Source organism: Podarcis cretensis (genome assembly GCF_951804945.1).
Source record: "Podarcis cretensis genome assembly, chromosome: 2".
NCBI lineage: Eukaryota > Metazoa > Chordata > Lepidosauria > Squamata > Lacertidae > Podarcis > Podarcis cretensis.
The window spans coordinates 35,348,488-35,370,982 of NC_137171.1; the positions used below are offsets into that span (position 1 = coordinate 35,348,488).

General features: G+C 43.8%; 1 protein-coding gene and 1 long non-coding RNA gene across 2 annotated transcripts in view; one reads left to right on the plus strand and one right to left on the minus strand.

Moving 5' to 3' along the window:
- Window positions 1–2,968: 2,968 nt before the first annotated feature.
- ITGB4 (integrin subunit beta 4) overlaps window positions 2,969–22,495 on the plus strand; it is a 67,877-nt gene continuing 48,350 nt past the window's right edge. The window contains exons 1-3 of the mRNA XM_079965874.1: window positions 2,969–3,008; window positions 21,352–21,441; window positions 22,374–22,456. Coding sequence (XP_079822000.1) covers window positions 2,984–3,008; window positions 21,352–21,441; window positions 22,374–22,456 — 198 coding nt within the window. The 5' untranslated portion in view covers window positions 2,969–2,983. The remainder of the gene's footprint in view (window positions 3,009–21,351; window positions 21,442–22,373; window positions 22,457–22,495) is intronic.
- Window positions 4,205–11,528, minus strand: LOC307210409. Its single transcript, XR_013835960.1, has 4 exons — window positions 11,519–11,528; window positions 6,842–6,947; window positions 4,965–5,151; window positions 4,205–4,782 (listed from the first exon to the last, which is right to left on the minus strand). It is a non-coding gene; the product is annotated as an uncharacterized lncRNA (long non-coding RNA).

Consider the following 22,495-nt stretch of genomic DNA (forward strand, 5'->3'; position numbering starts at 1 on the left):
AACTTCCCACCACCCTCTCCTCATGCACACCTCACACCCTCCCCAAATCTGCACCAGAGGGCTGAAATTGGGTTGGGTGAGGGAATTCCTGCCATAGTCATTGCCTCCTCTCTCATACACTGAAAATAAATTCAGTGAAATTAAGTCAGGTGTCTGAATAAATTGATCACATTAACACATGCATGTTAAAATAAACATTCCCTGCGGATATTCTGCCTTATTACCGTAATTGGTGCAAGCAGTTTCACTGTCACTAAATCCAGAGGAATATGTTGAGGAGGTGAAGGATTATTCGTTTTGACGTGGTCAGCCATCTGGTAGCACATGTTTTGTGTTGTTGTTTTTTTTAAAAAAAATCTATTAAAGATTTTATTGGTTACAAAAGTATGTGCATTTTCTCTCTTGGTGTTTTCTTTCCACAGAGAGATCAGTTACATTCGGTGAGAAACATTAGTGTTGTATAACAGGCTTAGGCAAACTCCAGCCCTCCAGGTGTATGGGATTACAATTCCCATCATCCCTGACCACTGGTCCCGTTAGCTAGGGATGATGGAAATTGTAGTCCCAAACATCTAGAGGGCTGGAGTTTGCCTATGCCTGCAGTATAAGGTTGGGGAAGAAGAGAGGGGAGGGGAGAAGGAGAGGGGGTTGGGGTGGTAAAATGTACATTCTTTTATTTAATATATGTGTGGGGGTTTTGTAAGGCATGCTTTTAACGGTAAGCTCCCACCCTGATTATCAGTGCGATGGATCCTAACAACCGGTTGGCAGTGGCATCCTTCTCTATTATTTACATTTGTATTGTCTAGAGCAGGAATGAGCTGACTTCAAGCTTGTGGATCTACTTTGTGGTTTTTTTCTTGGATGGGAGAGAAATTTGTCTCAGTTTGCATTTAAAAACTTGCCTAATTTGCTTTCTCCAAAACAATATGTGAACTGAAACACAGCCATCCTTCAAAATCCACACGCCTAATTTCACAATGCAGTTCTCTAGCCAGGTAATAATGTGTACAGAAATATGCATATACCAGGGTAATGTGCAACATGATGGCTTAGAAACAGTGGTAGACAAACATTTAGAACTAAGGAAGATTTATTTTCATTACCAGAAGTGAGTTCACTGACCTTTTACACAAAAACCAATTCCTGGTTCCCTCGTAAGTATTGTTCATTTCAGCATCTCAGTTTGGGGTGGGAGGTGGGAATTGTTTCTATTGTTAAGCCATCTGGAGTCAAAAATCTCTTGCTTATCTACTGCAAATTACCTAGAGATCTACAGGTAGATACTGATCTAGATTCTGTTCACCCTAAACCTTTGGAACTTGGAGCACAGTTTGGCATAAGAAATACATCTATGTAGCCTTCTGGTCTTGAAAAACCCATAGGGCGCACAGCTAGGAACCAGCCTACTGATGAAATAAGGGCCTAGTTTAAAAGCCTTTTAAATGCTTTCTAAATTATGAGACGCACATAGTAGCAGCTGGGAAAAAGTACAAAGTAGCCTCTCTCCTTTAATTCCCAACCATAGCTGCATCTTTGTTTACACATTGCAAATTAGCCTGGGGTGGACTTTTATTAGGGCAAATCACAGGACATAAAAAAATGACCACTTCTTGCATGATCCCCACTTAAAACACATCTCGTGGCTTAGCGCTTGGAAGAGCCAGCTCTGTACTGACCAATTGCACAAACAGGATTGTGCTTTCAAGTCACCAGTTAGCGGAATTAGGCTGATATATAATCAGACTTGGGAAGCTGTGGGCTTTAGTCTGGGGGTACTTAATCTAGAGATGGTGGGGTCCAATTGTTCTTTCACCTATTTGAGGTACAAACAGAGGATGCCGGTCATTAAGCTTTTGTCTGGCAGCGAAGGAAATAGGGAGCTGGAGCTTGTTGATATAGCAGGAACATTACTGACCTTTCCTCAGGGGGCTGCGCAGGGCTCAAATACCAAAACACAATGCTCTCTTGACTTCCACAGCATAGGATGTTTGGCGGGCCAAGCTCTAAAGAGACAGAAAACTGGGTTGGGGGGAAAAGGGACTTCAAAGCAGTAATCCAGCCGATTTTATTTTGTGGGCGTACGTGGATGAAACACTGAAGGACTGGAGCGATCTTGTGGCACCATCAAGCTTATCAGATTTGTTTTCCTTCCCCTGCTATCTAACAACCCCTTTTGCAAATTTTCGTTGCAGACGTTCAGCTGGGTTGGGCTCTGTCTCACTCCAAGCGTTAACCCCTTTTCCTGTGGGTGGGAGTATTTTTTTTCCCCTTCGAGAAAAGAGCATGTGTTTGGGAAGAAAGGAGTGCAGGCTTGGCTGCCCGAGCTGTTCTTGCCCATACAGGTGTGCGTAACTCACAGGCATGCCAGACAGACCTGAGTCACGGACAGCCACCCCTCCTCCCCTCTGTGCGCACACCTGAGCTAAAATAAAACTGTCTCTTCAGACTCCACTTGCCTGAGAGCTGTTCCCATTACTGCTCTGCAACTCTTCCATATGCTCTTGGTGAGAGAAAGGCAGCCAGAGGGTGCTAAAAAGCAGAAGTAAAGAGAGAGGAGAGAGAAGGTAGAAGTCAACAGCATTTGATCAGAAGGAACCAGGAGCCCTGCAAAGGTATGTCACATCCACCAGTTCCTTCTTCCTGCCTTCCTTCCTGAGGATTTCCATTTGGCATCTAAAATAAAAACAGGAGTTGGGGGAGCTGGGGGCGGGGGAAGAGCCAGGAAAAAACCACCACTTTCATTTGGAAATGGCAATGAAGCAGTGAAGTCCTCCTTCCGCACCCCGCACAACTCTTGCCTCTAGAGGAATTTCTTGGCTTGGTGTGTGGGTGCCTGCTATTTGGATTGTTGCACAGGATTTGGACTTTGAATCAGACCCAGCACTAATGAGGTTTGTGGAATTAATTCATGTCTGTTCTCAGCCACTGAGCTTCCTTTATTTTTATTTTTTTGCCTATCGATTAACCAGAGAGACGTTAAATGAAGCGTACGGCTTCTCACCCAGGTAGGCACTAGGACACTGTGTGTTCATGTATACTTTCAAAAAGTTTGTAATGTGCTTTCTCTTCTCTTTGCGCCGCTTGAACCTGGCACAAGTTGTTGATCAGCCAGTTTGATGTTGCAGAGCCAGGCAAGTTTTTTCCTTCTTCCTGGAGATTCGTTTGTTTGAACAACAACCACACAAGAAAGCTGTACTGTATCTGTAATTCATTCACACATGCCACCAGCACTGGTATGCAACTTGTATTATGAAATAATGGACAGTTTCTAGGCAGATGTTCAGTTTGTGGATACTATCCTAGCATGTTGATACAAATGATTGAAGAGGCTTAACCTGTTTAATGCCTACCTGCCATGCAACTATTAAATTTGTTAAAGGCATAGGAGCACTTATAGGGGTGGGCTGGGGAGATGACAGAAGCTGTGCTTTTCTAAGATGAATCATTTATTAAAATGGGATGATGGACACATACTCAAGCTTCTTATCTAGATAGGAGTTTGTATTTCAGACTAAGAATGTTTAAACAGTGTTGTGATGTGATTTCTGTTTAACTGAAAATAAAACATTTGTCCTGATTGCAGATTCTGATGTAGCATGTCCAGGAAAGGAAGGCAAATGTGAGGGATGGAATAAGGCAGGGAAATGGTGTGCAAGAGGTTTTGTGAAGGACTGTCTGAATGCGAGAGACAGCTCGGAACAGAATAAGCAGGAAGCGTGATAGAACGACAAATAAGATGGAATTATATGTGATAGGAGAGTAGAGTGGATGTCAGAGAATGGGTTACAGCAGGCATCCCCAAACTGGCCCTCCAGATGTTTTGGGACTACAGCTCCCATCATCCCTAGCTAACAGGATCAGTGATCAGGGATGATGGGAATTGTAGTCTCAAAAACATCTGGAGGGCCGAGTTTGGGGATGCCTGGGTTACAGTGTAATTTAGAGGTCAGGCCAAGCTCAGCCTCACAGACCTTTATTCAGTGTGAAGGCTCAGCAGTTACACATGCAAAGTAGCAATAAACAGAATGCCTCTGAACACGTTCAATGAATCATAGTCAGAAGGGACCTTAGAGGTCCTCCAGTCCACTCCCTACTCAAAGCAGGATCTGCAGTGCAGGATGCATTTACAGCATCCCTGGCAATCCTCTGCCAGGACAACCCCCGACAACCCCCCCCCCAAAAAAGGACAGCATACTACCCTATTGTGAGGCAGACAGTTCTCCTACGATTTCGCTAAGATCTGCTTCCCTGCAATTTCCACTCATTCATTTTAGTCCTGCCTTCTGGACCCACAGAGAACAAGTCTGCTCCACTAAACACCCCACAGCATTCAAAGATCAGTGAGCCTGGTATCCAGGCTGGGGATCCATTTTAAATCTCAGAAGAGGGCCGAGGAAGATCCAGCAGGGTCCAAATGATTGTTCCTGGTTAGATTTTTCTTTCTAAAGGGCAAATAGGCACTGTTTCATTTTTCCCTGAAGAAAAGGGATTTCTGCATTTGCCATGGATATCATAATGCACAAGCCCATTTAGCTTTTAACAGCAGAGTTTCAGCAAACCGGGGAATCGCTTGCCTGTGGGCAAGAATACAAGGAAAGAGAGAACTGGCCTCTCGCCTCTGTAAATGGCAGCCAACACCTCCCTTTGTATGTTAAAACACATCTTTCACGTGGGGCTCTGTTCACCCCATACAGCCCACACTGCAAAATGTTTTCTAGCCAACGTGTACCCTGTGACTTCATTTGTGATAGAAAGGCTAAGTCGTGAGAGTGTAATCACCTGGAAGGAAAGAAAAAGAGAGCTAGCAGATGGAAAGGACATTCATGAAGTGGTGCTACAGGACTAAACAGATAGCTGAGCACTGGGTAAAGGGAACAAGGACAATGGTGTTAAGCTGAGCTAAATCCTCAGGTGTTCAGGTTTTCTGCTGTGTATATTACAAGAGGAAGAAAGAGGCTTACCTCTTAAATATCCCTCATTGTGCTGGTTGTTCCCCACTGGTTCTTCCATTTTATCAGGATTTCCTGCCATCCATTGTTGGCAATACATAGTACTGCCTGTCCATGCTTCTTCAAGCAGGCTGGTCTTTGCCAAATGTGCCGTGTGTAGCTTAACTGATGGGGTGAGGCTGAAGCACAGAATTCCCCCCTGAAAGAGATCAAACCATGGAGAGGCAGCAGGAATCTAGTGAAAAGGTTGCAACTGCTCAAAATAATAGTGTGCCTGGCAGAACCTTTTGTAGCAGACACTGAGAATGGAAACAGAAAGCAGAGATTTGCTCCAGGTTAATGAGTTTTCAAGGCCCAAACAGCTTTATCGTTTGCTTTCGAGACCACTGGTCTCAATTCTGGTCTATGCTATCTCCTCTTAGTGCTTCAGATGTATACAATGCTCTGGTGGCATAAAACTACTGCTATTGTAGTTCTGTTTGGGGTGGAGTATTAGCGCATGTTTGTAGAGTTCCTTGCTTGCACAGGCTTCTCTCTCTGCAAGAAATTCTGAGGATGTAGATACACCCTGCTGCCATGCAGCCTCATTCAGAAAGATGACAGAGGGTGGTAGCAAAATATCTAGTAGCGATACCTGTTACACGTACCTCTTTACTGTTGTGTACTTAAAATTATACCTTATACTTGAAGATATCCTCTATTGGCCTTTCCCAATTTTTTGCATCTTTCTTTTAAGATTTTATTATGAATTATTATCAAAGTGGAAATCGTTCAGTTTGGTTCTGGGGTGTTTTATTTATTGTTCACAGCTGCTTTTGTTATGTTTGTAACTATGTAAATCTTGTCATGTTGTAAGCAGCCTTGAGCAGGGTTTTTAATTGTGTGGAAAGGCGGAGTCCTGCCTGGTGCCCTCCAGATGTTTTGAACTAGCACTCCCGTCAGCCCCAACCAGCACAAGCAATAGGGGTGATGGGAGTTGTAGTCAAACAACATTAGGAGGGTACCAAATTGGGGGAGGCTGCTTGACATGTATCTACTATGGTGACAAAAGCTTATTCTACTTCTTTAGCATCTTCTTTAGTGTAACTTCAAACTCCTGTATTTTACAAATATAAGCTGAGAATTGAACTTCTGCAAAATGACTCACACCAGAAATTAGAAATTAAGTTCTGGAATAATTGACTGTCCTTAAGTAGACAAGACTTCTGGTTCCCCCAATTGACTGTTCTCCCTTCTGATCTTAGAACTGTTTAGTATAGTAAATGAAGTTCTTCTCCGTGAATGCCCAAAAACTTCTTCATGTGTTCAGATGAAGCCAACTGGACCCAGAGTTCGAGTTGGAGTCCAACAACTTCTAAAGGGTCACAGGTGCCTCACTGCTTTTTTACAAGGAGGTTGTGTAAGAGCTGAACTTCTACTAAGTCAGACAAGACATATTTGTGTGAAGGGCGACTGTGTATAGATTTGATGTGATGAATGAGAGGCCTGTTTTGTTTTTTGTCTCTGGTGGGAGGGAATAACCAGGAACCAGCTTGTCTGCGACTCAGCCAAAAGTTGTGATATCGAGCATTTGGGCTATCTGACATGCCTTCCGTTTTGCTATCTGTATGCCTGCAGTCTCTCTTTCGCTATCTCTCAAGCTGCTCCCTTCTCCTCCTTTAAGCCAAATTCTTCTAGGAAACATTTCTTTCCTGGGTCATTATAACCCCAGTTTCCCCCGCCCAGTACTTCCTCATATTGGTTAACACTTCTCTTATCCTCTGATTCAAGCTCTGCCCTTTTTCTCACCTTTGCAACATTAATGTACTTAGATCTCATGCTTTGTCTGCAGAGGTGTTTTGTCTTATAAAACAGTACCAAATAGATGTGCAAATGTCTCATCTTCGCACCTTTTGGGCTTCCACTTCCATGTCCAAAGCGGAATTGTGCATTTGGGGTGGGCATGTGTAGCCTGTGTGTCTCTTTCTGTATTCTGTACGGTGCCAGTAGAATAGGCTATGCGAAATGGAAGGCATAAGGGTTGAAGAGAGCAGTCAAAAAACATGAAGGCAGTTTCTGCCTCAAGGCTTAGAAACCAGCACTAATCTCAACACAGGTCCATCCCCATTGTCCTAGTTATACATTTATTCTACTGTCATCCTTCTCTCGCTCTCTCTCTCTCTCTCTCTCACACACACACATTCTGTAAATACATTAAATTTTCTTCCAAAGTTGCTTGCAGAACAAATTTGGAGTTGGACAAACGTTAACATTTTTGCACACACACAAAAATAGCAGCTGGGTCAAACTATAAAGGTAAACAGAGATACAGCTGGGTTGCCACCCGCTGGCCATGCTGGTGCACAAAGGCAAACAGCTCAGAAACAAGACATCATGGAAAATCCACAGTGGGATTAAGCCTGACCTACCACACACTTGCATTTCCCCTGCTTTAAATAAATGGTATGTGGGAAAGGGTTAAACTCTCTCTCCAACACCCTAATCCTAGTCCAAATAAGCCCCATATCGCACAGCAGCTTATAAGCAAAGAGAAAAAGTTGGATCATGGACCTCCAATATCACATTTAGCTGGGTGCTTTGCCACCCTCAACACGTATATTGCTTCTGCAACAATTGGCCAAGATGCTCGGATCCTTCAAAGTTCAAGTGTTGGAGATGTTCCCAAAATACACATAGACAGCCATGGGTGTAGCCAGGATTTTTTTTGGGGGGGGGGCAGCCAAAGTTGTCAAGCTTTTTTAGGGTATACTAAAAAGAGGACATTACGGGGAGCAGCCTTTTTCAATGCTTTTCAATTATTTTTGTGGGGGGGTGTGCCCCCCCCCCCTTTGACTACACCCATGTAGGCAGCCACTACTGTGTGTAGAGGGAGGTAAGCCAAATGGGCAGGCTGGTACCTTTATTGGGCCAATGTCTGTTGACGTAAACATTTGCAATCTTCCATATTTCACTAAACATCTACCTCTGCATTCTACAGTATTTGAGCGAAAGCTTTGTGTAAGCCCTGAAATCTTGCATTATTCTTTCACCAACTACCAAAGGGGGTTGGGTTGTGGGGGACCTTATCTGTTTTGATGTTTACATACAGTGTATGTGCTTATAGCCTCTCCTATCACAAGGTTTCAGGATCATGGGCTGTCTGAAACGGCCAATCAGAGAGAGTTAGGAAGTTGATATTAGCATTACATCAGACTCAAGAAGAAGCATCAAGCTGCTGGACCAAACGGTTGAGAGAACTTGCATCCCGCTAGTTCTGTGCTTTGTACCTGAGCTTTCAGGGATGAAGAGGGAGGTTTATGGGCCTTGCGAAAACAGAATTCTGGAAGGGTGTGTGCAAAAAAAAAAGCCACCACAGAGACAGCAAGCAGCCCACAGACAGACAGAGAGGGGAGGGGAGCAAACACAGAGTCCTTTCATATCTTCTGGGATTTGGGTATAACAAAAGAGCTGTTGTATCATTTGCTTGCGGTAGCACTGGATGATTCTTGCAGGGCACAAGAAAGAGTTCATCTTCCAGTATCACACAAGCTTAAGGGCTGCTATCAAGGGACAAAAACCTAGACACCTTCCTGAATGTACAAGTGTGGGGGTGGGGATAAGAGAAAGCGCTCACTTCTTCTCTCTCTCCCCCCCCCCCCGCCACTTTCTCCTTTCCCCCAGTCTTTCAGCATTGTGTCAGAGGTTTCACATAAACAACAGATTGATTGTTTGTTGCATGTTTATATCGCTCTTCTTACTATATGCAGCTTAGGGTAATGTTCAGTAATGTTCAAACAACATCCAGTCTATTGAAATGCATGCATAAAAATATGTTAGAATATCCTCCAATGAACCATAGTATGGAATCTCAGCATCACCAAATATATAGCCAGGTGCTGAACACCATTATCTCACAAAAGCTTGGGTGAACAAATAGGTCTTCAATTGATGCCTGAACTTTAAAAATCAAAGAAGAGAACTGGAGTTCCAAGGGAAAGGAGTTTCACAGCAAGGGTGCCACCACAAAGAAGGCTCTGTCTTGTGTGCACAACCACTAAACTTTAGCAGGGACTTTAACATTTATGTAACTGATGATGTCACAGACTCCAGACTCCTGCAATATGAACTTGCTCGTTTTAGCCTAGCCTAGCCTATGAAGCAGCCTTTGTAGACCACACTTATCCACCTAGCTCAGTATTGTTTTACACTAACTAGAGGTGTTTTCCGGCTTTACCTGGATATGCCGGAAATTGAATTTAGGACTTTTGGTATGCAAAGTGTGTGCTCTGCTAGTAAGCTATGGCCACTGCCTCCTGGATGGTGGTATTTTCTCTCTAACTACAGAATGAGTGCCGACAGGAAGGAGCCTGCACTTTGGACTCTTGCAAAAGCCTCGCCCTGGTCTCCCGGAAGAAGTGAAAGTTATTAAGAAAAGCTACATGTCTAGAGTTTTATTGCTTTCTAATCTCAATTATGTTCCTTAACTCATTATGGCTCAGTTGGGTAGCGCAGGGGCTTACAGACCTTTTCATAGTGTCCTTAAAAACAAACAAACAAAAAATGTCTAAGCCAGGGGTACATCTGCAAACTGAAGTAACTGTTGTGGGTGCCACACACACAATTTAACTTACCCCTCCCCAGTTGTACCCTTCCCCACATTGCAATTGCCTCCTTCACCGCAGGAGCCTTCTATTGTAGCGGTACCTCAGGTTACAGACTCCGTTAACCCAGAAATAGTACCTCGGGTTAAGAACTTTGCTTCAGGATGAGAACAGAAATCGTGCTCCGGTGGCGCGGCGGCAGCAGGAGGCCCCATTAGCTAAAGTGGTGCTTCAGGTTAAGAACAGTTTCAGGTTAAGAACGGACCTCCGGAACGAATTAAGTACTTAACCCGAGGTACCACTGTACTTTCATGGACAGCTTCTTTCAAGCCTAATTTTAGCAGGTGGCAGGGAAAGGGAATGGGACACTGGGGGCATTAAGGAAGGCTTCTTTGCCCCCACGAGCACCCATTGTAAATTCATGGTTTAGGCTAACTAAACAGAATTTACTCTTTCACATTCTGTCTAGAATATTAGGTGAGGAATGTCAAGATTCTAAAGCTGCACTCCAGTGACAACCATAAAAAATTACCTAGCCTAAGCTTATACTGGTGAGGAAAAATCTAATGAACCCTTTCAAGTGGAAGCCCTCCACAAGGGCTTCCATTTTTGCAATGGGGCTTTCTTCCTGCGCCACCGAGAACATCACATGGGGAGGGGAGGGAAATTGTTCTGTCCAGCAAGCTGATGTGCTTGTGCAAGGGGAACATGTAGCATAGCCCAGTGTTGAATTCCACCCCTTGTTAGTATCCATTTGATATTTCAAGATGTGTACCTATGCTAGTGGCAAGCAATTTCTTTAAAGAGTTTTCTTATTCTTATGGAGTATTTAGAACAGACCCAGAGCCTGAGAGAAAACATGACAAAAGCAGAATTCAAAACATTCCTTAGATGGAATTGCTCTTCCTTATTAAACTTCTGCCTTCCTCTTTTCTTTTCTTTTTTGCCCTGTGGCTGACCAGTGATTTGAACTTCCAAGTATATTGTTGGATTTGTAACTATATAGCTGAAATCATTCTTGAAATGCCCAGGGTATTTTTCCTGTTGACTGTAGACGTTCTCCTCGGCACAAGGATGTAACCTTGGGTTACATACGCTTCAGGTTACAGACGCTTCAGGTTGCAGACTCTGCTAACCCAGAAATAGTACCTCGGGTTAAGAACTTTGCTTCAGGAAGAGAACAGAAATCGTGCTCCAGTGGCGCGGCGGCAGCGGGAGGCCCCATTAGCTAAAGTGGTGCTTCAGGTTAAGAACAGTTTCAGGTTAAGAACGGGCCTCCGGAACAAATTAAATACTTGACCTGAGGTACCACTGTACAGTACCACCCAAGAGCTCTACAGCTGTTTGTGAGAAGGATGCAAAAGATTGCGGGGTGTGGGGGCTGGAAAACGCACCTCTCAGTTGCATAACCCAATATTGTAGGCAACTGCCCTTGAGGAGTCATGCTTTCATATGCCATATTAGGGGCTTTTCCTTTTGTTTGTTTTACTCAGAGGAGGGAGTGATATTGAAACCATCACTATGATTAAAAGTTGACAGCAGCAGAACAGCAGGAGGTGAGAGCCATACAAGAGATGTAAACACAAGGTAGCCACACAGAGAGCCATTGTCCTGAACAATTTACAGTTTAAGAATGAGAGATTGTTAACGCCACACACTCAAGCTTCCAACGGTTCTGTTGTGCAGCAAGGCAAACATTTATTCAGTACTACTGATCACTTACATCCCCTGAAAGCAGAATTCACACACACAAACTTTGTACGATTTGGCATTCACCCAAGGCATTAAATAACTCATTCTCTCCTCTTAACAGTCGCTTCCTCTCTTTCCCCTGAACAATCTGGGACACCTTTATTCCTCTGCTGTTTCCAAGCACATAAATATCCATAGAGCTTCAGGAATGGCCTTAGTGATTTGCTTTGTTTCGTTTCCCAAGATTAAAAAAATAAAAGAAGCAAAGTTTCTCCCTCACACTGATTTAATCACCTTCTCCTAAACTCCAGACTCCTGCTCCTCGTTTCCCTCCTTCTCCAGTAGTGAGGTAATGTCTCCAAGGTGACACTGGATTTGCATACTGAGTGCAGGCTTTCTGTGTTAGTGTCCCAGAGTTGATAATATAGGTTTAGGGATAGAATAACTGTTGTGGGAAAACTGCAAGCAGGTTGCCCTACCATTAGTGAGGCAGCCACCTAAGGTTCTGAATGCCAGGGCAGGGGGAGGCAGGGAGAAGTAGCAAGGTGTCGAAGGACAGCATTGTGTGTGCCAGGTGGCCTACCCTGTGCCCCCTAAACTAGCCTGCTGTCCTCAAGATGTGGCAAAGGACGTTCTCCAGTAGACAACGAAATAAGATTCAACTTGGAATGGAGGATGGGGGCAACTTGTCCTTCACCTCAGGCAACGAAGTACCTTAGTATGCCTCACGGAGGACCTTAAGGTTCACAAATGACAATATTTTAGAGGTCCCAAGTCACAAGGTGGTTAGACTGGTCTCAACTAGGGCCAAGGCCTTTTCAGTACTGGCCCCGACTTGGTGGAACACTCTGTCACAAAAGACTAGGACCCTACGGGACTTGACATCTTTCCGCAGGGCCTGCAAGACAGAACTGTTCCGCCTGGCCTTTGGTTTGGACTCAGTCTGACCCTTATGTTTCCCTCCCCTTATGGTTTTGATCTATGGGCTACTTTTAAAATGAGGCTGCATTTAAAATTGCATTTTAACCTGTATTTTAAATTGGTTTTCCCCACCCCGCTACTATGTTTTTTACTGTAATTTTTACTGTTGCTAGCTGCCCTGAGCCCAACTCTGGCCGGGGAGGGTGGGGTATAAATAAAATTTAATATTATTTATTATTATTACCTTGGGCCAGTGCTACTACACACAGCACAGGCTTTTGGAAGAAGGCTGGAGGACTCTAGGTCCCTGTCAGAGCCTTCACGCCTCCTTACCCCGCTTTGGGTAGGCAGTGTAAGGGCCGCAGTGAGGAGGTTGTCAAATGTTGCCAAGGGCCACCAAAAAAAGCCTTGAGGGCCGCATGCTGCCCTCGGGCCACATGGTGGACTACCATGTGCTAGGCCCTAGCAAATGGGGCAGAGTTGTGCCCAGTTGCTGTGTAATTTCTCACATTGTTGAATCAACACCTGGCCCTATCATTAGGTAGAGTGAGGTGGTTGCCTCAGACATAAAAGGCCATAAATTGTTTTCGAAACAAAATTTAAAAATTCCTTCCAGGAGCTCTTGTGTGCATGCACACTTCTTCTGAAGTGTATCTGAAGAAGTGTGCATGCACACGAAAGCTCATACCAATAACAAACTTAGTTGGTCTCTAAGGTGCTACTGGAAGGAATTTTGTTTGTTTGTTTCGACTACGGCAGACCAACACGGCTACCTACCTGTAAATACAGGTAAATTGTTTTGTGTGTCATAAAAGGCCATAAATTGTGAAGAAGAAGACGAAGAAGAAGAAGAAGTAGTTATTATGACTGTTGTTTTACACTTAGAGAGAGATGCTTTAGGGATTTTCTGTTGCAGGTGCCAAACTTAGAGTCTGATGCAAATGGTCTGCAAGGGCACTATTTGTTGTTCCAACTCAGGCAGAAAAAAGTTGTAGATTGGCCTTGCTGAATCCCCAAGAACTGCAAAGTTATCAGCTTGTTGGTAGTCAAGCTGATGGCTTAGCTGGATTATAAGTACATTTCAGTATATTTTCCCCCTATCCCAAAACAGCTATCAAGTTTATGAGATGGCGGGAAAGACATCACAAGGATATTATCTGAGAGGTGATACGAGGAGTTGTTACCCAGGGCTTTGATAGGGAGAGAATGAGGCTTGGAGCCAAAACTCTGTTTACATCTGGCATTACAATCTTTTCAGTAGGAGATTTAAGACCTTCCTTGTTGTCCAGGCCTTCCATATGAAATGTTAAGTTACAACTGTATTCTCTGTTCCTTAGTTTATTGTTTTTAGCCCGCCTTTTATTATGCTAGTTGCTATTTTAATATTTTACTTCTATGCTGTGTCAATTGTTTTCATACTTTTAAACGCAACCCTGAAATCTTTTGATGGGAGGTTAAGAAATATTTTAGCTAATTAAATAACAGCAAGGGCTCCTCCAGGCATTGGCACAGAGCCTTTCATTTCTCAGTTATTCTTATCTTTGCTGAAGAAAGCCAAAGCTAGCCCAAGATTATCATTCAGCTACATGGAATTAATACTGTGGGTAGTTTAAATCAGTTTTGAAAAACACATAACAAGACAGTACAGTAAATCATTTAAAATGTATGCATAGCACATAGGGAGGCTTTTCATGTTTGATGTAGTACAGTATTTTAATATTTTTTTGGAAGCTGCCCACAGTGGCTGGGGAAGCCCAGCCAGATGGGCGGGGTATAAATAAATTATTATTATTATTATTATTATTAGAAATAAAACACAGTTGTACCTTGGAAGTTGAACAGAATCTGTTCCGGGAGTCCGTTCGACTTCCAAAACGTTTGGAAACCAAAGCGTGGCTTCTGATTGGCTGCAGGAAGTTCCTGCAGCCAATCGGAAGTCACGGAAGCCCTGTCATATGTTTGGGTTCCAAAAGAACGTTCGCAAACCACAACAATCACTTCCGGGTTTGCAGCGTTTGGGAGCAAAAACATCCAAGTTCCAAGGTGTTCGGGATCCAAGGTACTACTGTACAGCTGTTTCATACATATGTAACCCAGGCTGTGAGTGGAGCCCAGTGGCATTAGAGGCAGTTGTTTTGGGGAAATAGTAAAGCACAGGCAGTCTGACCAGTGGTCCATCTAGCTCAGTGTTGCTTACACTGACTGGCAGAAGCTCTCCAGGATTAGAGGCAGGAAGTCTCTCTCAGCTCAACCTTGAGATTCCAGGAATTGAAACTGGAACCTCCTGTATGTAAGGCAGATGCTCTACCACGGATCTATGGCCCAAATATCACCGTGTGTCCCTTAGATTTGGGATGAGCCTGGCTTCCTCCAGGCTTCACTACTGAAATGACAGACATGTGCACCAAGAAACTGAATGCTGGCTGAGCTACCTGTCTTCTTGCTCCTCATGCTTCAGGTGGGCTGCCTGCCTAGTTTATTTTTACAGTTTTGAAAGCACGACTTTTTATAGCCAATGCATTTCTCTGTTAATTCGTCTTCTTATTCACAAAAGAGGGGGGACCTTTTAAAAAGTATAAAACTTCTCTGGCAATTCTCTAGTCTAGAAGGTATCTTGGTGACATCAGAGACAGAGAGCCAATTGGTGCCCTGCCCTGCCAGTCTCTGCTCCATAGTGAAAGCACCTTCCTGGAAGTGCCACTGCTGGAAATAATATTATCTTGTGTGAAGCCTGAAGGTTTCCTGGTTTACATCTAACTCTGCTCAGTAGCAATGACAATAATGGACACGTGTTGTATATTCCTAGGTTTGATCCCTGACATCACTATTTAAACCAAAAAGGGGGAGCAGAGCTGGGGGTGGGGGAGAGACCAGGAGAGAGTCACTGCTAGAAAGGGCCACACATTTTCAACCCAGTGGCAATTTGATGATTTTTTTAGAGTTGCACACTGAATGAGCTCATTAGCTGTTTGGCAGCAATCTGTTATCACAAAAATCCTTGTTGGTACTGACAGGACCCAGGGAGTGGGAGAGCTTACATATGATACATGTTGGCTTGAAAATTAAGGAGAAGGTATTTGAAAAAATAAAGAGTGCTGGGAACTCAGGCTCTTTTCACCAGCACTGAGTCCCCCTACAAATGAGAATACTGTAAATGATTACGCACCATGACATAATATTTGAGGGCAAATCAGTGAGAAATTATGCCTGCGTTTGAGGGGCAAGGAGTTGGCTGAAAACTTTCAATCTTCCGAGAGCTCCCACACAATATCAATTGCAGTCAAAGAAAACCAAACTCAAATACCCCCAAACTACAAAACATACAGATGGTACAATCAGGGTAGCAAGGAATGTTTCTTCATATGCATGTTATATATCATTCAGGCTTGTATCAATGTTTCTGCATGTTGCAGTTGTGAATAATTTCACAACCAATAACACTTCATGCTTACGGCACTGAAATACCCTCTAATTGCAATGGACAGCAAAAAAGTAGTCAGTGGGAACTGAAACACAGCATTATGGCTGTCAATTACGCAGCTTGCTTGCGTATAATAGGTACATACATCTTGAGATTTACCATTATAATTGCAGAACAGTCTTGCTGATGTGCAAAAATTATAATTATAGTTTACCTTCTCTCTTTTATACCTTCCCTAGGTCTCCAGGAGAAAGGGAGTGATCCATTCAAAGTCAAGCATTTTGAGCCCCATTGATTTCAATGGCAGAAACAGCTTTAATTCTTCCATTGAAATAAATGGGGTAAAACTTGGCTAGATTGTACTCATACTGTTTTCAGGTCTCCTGCATGGGGGATAACCTATCCTCTAGAGCAGTGAGCTAACCTCTGCACACTAATAAAACAAATTCAAATAGACACAGGCCTGGAGTAATGGGAGAGGTGTAAACCTCTCTATCCAGTCCAGAACACTAATGAGGACGTAATCTGCCCTCTCCTTGGTCATGAGATTGATCATTCGGTAAGTGTGGAGTTGGTAATAACCTTGCTCTTCAGCTGGTCTGTGTCCTGTGTGTGCATATGCACTCTATATGTGCACATGTGAGAACTGGGGGAGGGGGCAGGATGGGACACGATGCTACAAGGTGAATTAATCCTGAAGCACCTGATGGCATCCAGTGAGCTTCATGGTTGAATCTGAGGAAAAATCAGTAAGGCCAGTGTGCTTATGGTGGACTAGCCATTGGAGTGGCTCACCCTGTGTTTAGATTAGGGACCAGCAAACAGAGGCCTCAGGGGCCACCTACTGCCTCTTCTAAGTACCAGTCACCTCCTATCAACCCCCCACCTCAAATTACAGTACTTTATATGTGAACAGGAAAGATGGCTGCCCTGTTAAACCTATCTTGGCTCTCAAGCAGTAGAACTAAGCCTGTTTAATTGGCAGTAGGCTATTATCAGTGGGCAAATTTATGCTCCCATTCTTGGTAATCCCATTCTTCCACAAGTGGCTGCTGCAAGGATTAGAACAAGAAGCAAAGGTAACTGGAATACACATCCATTTTTTGTGCGTAAAAGTGCTCCATAACAAAGCATGCACCGCAATCACATATGAAAAAGCATCCACACAGATTTGAGTTCCTCCTGTGTTTTCTTTCTTTCTTTTTCTTTATGGGTGGTAATTTCCATTTTGGAACGTTCCACAACATATGTTGAGATTATTGAATGATCAGATAAACATTGTCAAGGCATGTGTTCAGGGGAGCTTGGGCCTTTGCGGTGCCAACGTTTTACAGCCAGCATTACCCCACAGAGTTACAAAGGGTGTGTAGACTTCCTTGACAAAAGAGGCCTGTGAGAACGTGAGCCTTATTATTCCAGAGCCTGTTGCTGACCCAAAGCAGGGCTTCCTATGGAAGCCTGGCATTTTCCACAGCCCCACCCAACATTCTTTTGTTGGCTGGTGCCACTCTGGAAATTATTAGCACAATGGGAAATGGCTGACAGGAGGAGTTTGTTTTGAAACTTACCTTGTTTTTCTTCTCCTCTCAGTCTCTGATTAGTCCAGTAGGCCTTAAACGCAGGAAAAAGGAGGTGCTTGTTTTGGCTGTGAGTCACGTATGCAGAGAGACGCCTGCCTTAAACTAGCAGGGGTCTGACTTACTGCAGAACCACAAGTCTGATGGATAGTGTATATACAGTAATAGGAAGTCTCACAGTGTTATGCTTTGGGGTTATTTCTCTTCTTTGAGTAGGCTCGAAGAGCAAAACTATTGAGCATGTTAATGTATTAGGCTGAGTCTTTTCAGCTACTCCAATAAGTTCGCTCCTTTTTTTGAGGCATTAGTTTGCCTCGTTCATGTTTGCTTTCCTCGTCTGCTCAAGTTACAGAAGTTAATTTGTTTCGCTGAGGTGTCCTAAATGATGTCATTAAGATAAGGTTTGCATAATGTCAGGCGTGCTACATCGAGTCAAAATACATTCCTCTGCACCCCTGCAAGTTAAGGTATGCATAATCTTTAGTAAATTTGACCTGTTAGACTGCTTCTTGCAAAAGAAAAAAGAATCTTCTGCATCAAACATCACAAAGCTTGAGCTGCTAGACTAAGCAGACCTCCCTTTAAACACAAGTTGGAACCAGTTGATTATAGCAGTGGTTTCAACCAGCGTGCCATGGCACCCTGGGGTGCCTTGAATGATGGTCAGGGGTGCCAAGGGCAACATTGGCCTCTGTCCCTCTTTCCTCCCCTCCCCCTTTTGATGTCCTCTTGCGTCTCTTTCCTGGCTACAAGGTCCGCAGGCGAATGGTGCCCCTGGGGCTGGCCAGTGGGTGCTGGTTGCCAGGAGCTGAGGCGCCTTGGAGTAAGCAAGCAAGTGGGCAAGGGAGCCCAGCCAGCCAGTCTGCCAGCCCTTGCTTTTGGGAATGGACAGACATGTCCTCGGCCCCTGTGGGCAGTGTGAGGAGGCACCTCTCTTTGGGGTAGGGATGGGGGCAGTTCAGAGATCTGGGGTGGCTGCAGCAGCTTCCCGGAGGACTCCCAAGGAGAGGGGAGAGGAGAGGAGGCTGAGGGAACACTCCACAAGGGAGGGTGTTCGAAAAAGAGTGAGGGGCTGCCAGCTCTGCAGGCAAGGGGTGACATAACTGGGCTCCTGAGCCCCACAGGGGTCCCGCAGAAAGAATGTAGTTGGTCAAGGGAGCCGTGGACTCAAAAAGGTTGAAAACCTGGATTATACTATCAGCAGCACCAGGTAGCAACACACTGGGCCACCCTTTTGGGGTTGCACGCACAGAATTTGTGTGTTTTAATACCACACCCCTGCACGAATGAAAGTTGTCCACAGAAAAACAGCATGTCAAGGAGATGAGTTCAGCAGTGGCATTTTCCCTGACATGCTCCGTTTCTGTGTGAAGAGCAGGATGCTTTTTTTTGGTGGTACAGTTCAGGAAGGCTTTACTGTGATTCCCCTGATTGTATACTGTAATCTGACTCTTACAGACGTGTCAGAAATAGAGAAGTGCTTACAGAGAAGCCAGCCAACAGAAGGGATGAATTATCAGTGACTTTATTTTGGGTTGCTTTTGAAGCTTCTTTTAGCTCTTCTAGAGCCATGCCAGCTTCCTACAAGCCAACTTGGCTGTGCCTCTTTGGTCTAGCAGCTGGGATGGAAGTGAGCAAAGACAGATGGGGTTCTCACCAAACATGGAGCATCAGCAAAATATTTCATCAACATTCAATACTGAGCTTAGAGTATAATATGAGCATTCCAGGAGCGGGGGAGGTAATCTACTTTAATTACTACATAGTAAACTCTTGGTATTGGGACGCGGGTGGCGCTGTGGTTTAAACCACAGAGCCTAGGGCTTGTCAATCAGAAGGTTGGCAGTTCGAATCCCCGCAACGGGGTGAGCTCCTGTTGCTCGGTCCTTGCTCCTGCCAACCTAGCAGTTCAAAAGCACGTCAAAGTGCAAGTAGATAAATAGGTACCGCTCCAACGGGAAGGTAAACAGCGTTTCCGTGCGCTGCTCTGGTTCACCAGAAGTGGCTTAGTCATTCTGGCCACATGACCTGGAAGCTGTACGCCGGCTCCCTTAGCCAGTAAAGTGAGATGAGCGCCTCAACCCCAGAGTTGTCTGCGACTGGACCTAATGGGCAGGGGTCCCTTTACCTAAACTCTTGGTATTAGCATTGACTGACCACTTCTTTGCAAAACGGCTGGTGATGCTTTCCTAAAATTTGGAGTAGTTTATAAGAACAGTAAGCTAAAGCAAAAACAACAACAAAGATAAAATTAAAAACAAAAGGATTGTGTAAAATAGCAATATTAGCAGCAATTGAACTTCAAAGCAACAATTGTAAAAGCAAGAATCGCAAAATCTCTTATAGGGCTGCCATATGGAATTTCCCAGCCATTTGGCTGTCAGAAACAGTGTCCGGGTGGAAATCGCTGGAAACTGCAGGAAAATCCATACGTATGGCAACCCTTAAAAATAGCTCCAAAACTACTTTTTAAAAAAAGTTTTGCAAAGAGAGCTCAACAACTGGATTTTCATTTTTTGAAATATGGCTCCCTATTTGTCTATGGTAGTCTTCAGGTGTTGGTGCTACATAGGCCTTCACAATCACCTTAAACCCACCCCAGCTCCTTTTTAAAGTATTATCCCTATTGCAGAAGTCTTAACCATTCCTCCATACAACTTCCATGTGGACACTCTGATATTAGTACTTTTCTTGCAAGTCTGAGATAATCACATGGACAGTATGATTCATGTGAACAGGCCCCATGATTCTGTAGTCTTACTGTCCCATGTGCACCATTTTGTATTGGGCCTGGAATCCACCCTTTTATTCCATTTAAAAAGAAAAGCCAGTTTCTAGCACTTCACACCTGTGAAAAGAGGTTTGCAAGTAAGCAGTGCTTTGGGGGGATTTATAGCATAATAAATTATGGAAGAGAAATATATATATACACATAATATGTGCAGGTAAGATAATTCAAGTGCTACTTATTTGGCACACACGTATATAGTTTAGATGAAAGACAGCCTTGCAGACACCTGTGGTTGTTGACCAAAGATTCTTAAAGAGATTCCATGCTGCTTCAACTGCATACCCATGCTGACTGTCTCAGGTTATTCCCAGGTCACTTGTGTTTGTAGCAGGGAATAATGCTCTCTAGACGCCTCCAGACATACCAGTAGTATTAATCCGGCTAGTCTTTTGCATGATCAATTGTGAGAAGGAGGTGAGTCAAACACAGATTTTACCACCAGAGTCCCCCACCCCCACTTTGAACCCACATTGCTTGATTATTGAACACCTGCAACAATCATAGACTAAAGTTGTAAAAGGAACATAATGACTCCTGCTGTATCAGACCAAAGGTCAATCCACTCCAGCATCCTGTTTGCAGAAGTGGCCACCCAGATGTTTCTTGGAAGCTCACAAACAGGACATGAAGACAGCAGCTCTCTGCTGCTGTTTGTTCCCTGCATCTAAGAGGTATCCACTGAGCTGGTTTACATGTAACACTAAGCCAAACCATGACTTAACACAAATGCTTGAGCATGGAGGCTCCTGGAGAGGAGATTGCAGTTGATTGCAGCCACTTTACTCCTCCTCTGTTCCTACCGCTGCTTCCCTGCAGTGAGCTAAGCCATGGTTTGACTTGGCAGGTCATCCAAATCCAAGTGTGTGGTTTATCTCCTACAGACAAACCATGAGCAACAAGGCACAGAATAAACCTTCATCTATACATAGAAACTGTCCTGTGCAAATGTTATAGAAATCTGTGTCCTATATTGCCCTCTATTTTGTCAATACATTCCTTCTTTTTCTGGTGATGCCTAAGTGACTAGCTTACCTGTAGACGGACCTATCCTCCATGAAGGTCTCTAACATTTTTGGAAGTCATTTAAGCTAGATGACTTGTTAGGCTAGTGAATTTTATGTTAAAACGTTGTTTATGTGAAAAAGTTATTTAGGAATGTTGCCAAAATATTTATGGATAATTTGCCTGTAGTCAGAGGTAGATAATTTGCCTGTAGTCAACTAAGTTTAACTCGGCGCACAACCATTAGAATAAATGAACATGACTAAGTTAGTTCCATTAATTTCAACGGGTTTACTCTGATTAAAACATAGTTGAATACAAGAGAACAGGAACACGGGAATTATTGGCTGGGACTAGGCTTGCCTAGCTCTCATGCTGGTGATTATGACACTGACTGTTGACTATTGAATTTCAGGAATTAAAAGAATGGACAAGGTACTACAAAGGACTTTGCTTCGGCTGTTGCTGTTATCACTGCTTCATACCTTGAGCCAAGGAAACAGAAGTAAGTTCCACATATATTATAGATTTCCCTTTACCACCAAACAGTGCTATTGTTTTCAAAACACTGATAGATAGACAAATTGGTGCCATTTTGTGGGCTACGTCTTGATGCTCTGCAAGAAAGATGGTGGAAAGATCTATTATTGTCTTCCTGAGCAACACTGAGTAGGCATAGTATATCTCATTTATCTCATTGCTAGGCAGAATAATTACTCTAAACAACAAAATATAGTGGGCTTAATAGATGGTGAAGACAGTACAGGGCAGTGGCTAAAAGTCTATTTTTGGCATTGTATGTAATGCATGAACCCAGCCTTCCCCAACCTGACACCTTCCATAAAGTTTGGACTCCAAATCCATCATCTCCAATCAGCATGGCCAATGATTGTAATCCAAAACATCTGAAGGGCACTAGGTCAGGGAAGGCTGGTACCTATGATTTAGATCCGCAGTTGCAAAACGAAACAAACTTATTCCTGCAGGTGAAATTGGTATCCTTATTCTCCTTGTATTGCATTTCTCACCTGAAATTCTTCTTATCTGCACCAAAGCCCTGAGAAATGGTTTTCACATTGGCCCAGTTCACATATAATACTATGCCAAACTATGGCTAAATGTGAATGAGGGAGTCTGCAAGTGCATGGAGCAAACATCTTGGCCATCTCACTCCTCTCCCATTTCTCCTGCTTCCATGGTACCTGGAGTTAAGTCATGGTTTGGCTTAGCATTACATCTGAACCTGGGCTCATGGTTTGTCTCACTACTAACAAACCACAAGCTGTAATTAAGATTTGTTCTTGACTAACACTGTGTGTGTCCTGCAAAGGAAATGAGAAGAGAGCCAGAATGGGACTAGGACAGAGTCCCCTTCTTTCTCCATTGCTAGACCAGTCTGGTTTCCTGTGTTTCTGACTTGTTGCTCTTGTCTCCTAGATAACCGTTGTGTGGCTTCCAGGGCAAAAAGCTGCACTGAGTGTATCCAAGTGAGCAAGGACTGCTCTTTTTGCAGTGATGAGGTAGGAGCTTTTTATAACTGTTGGATTGTTGTCTTGATG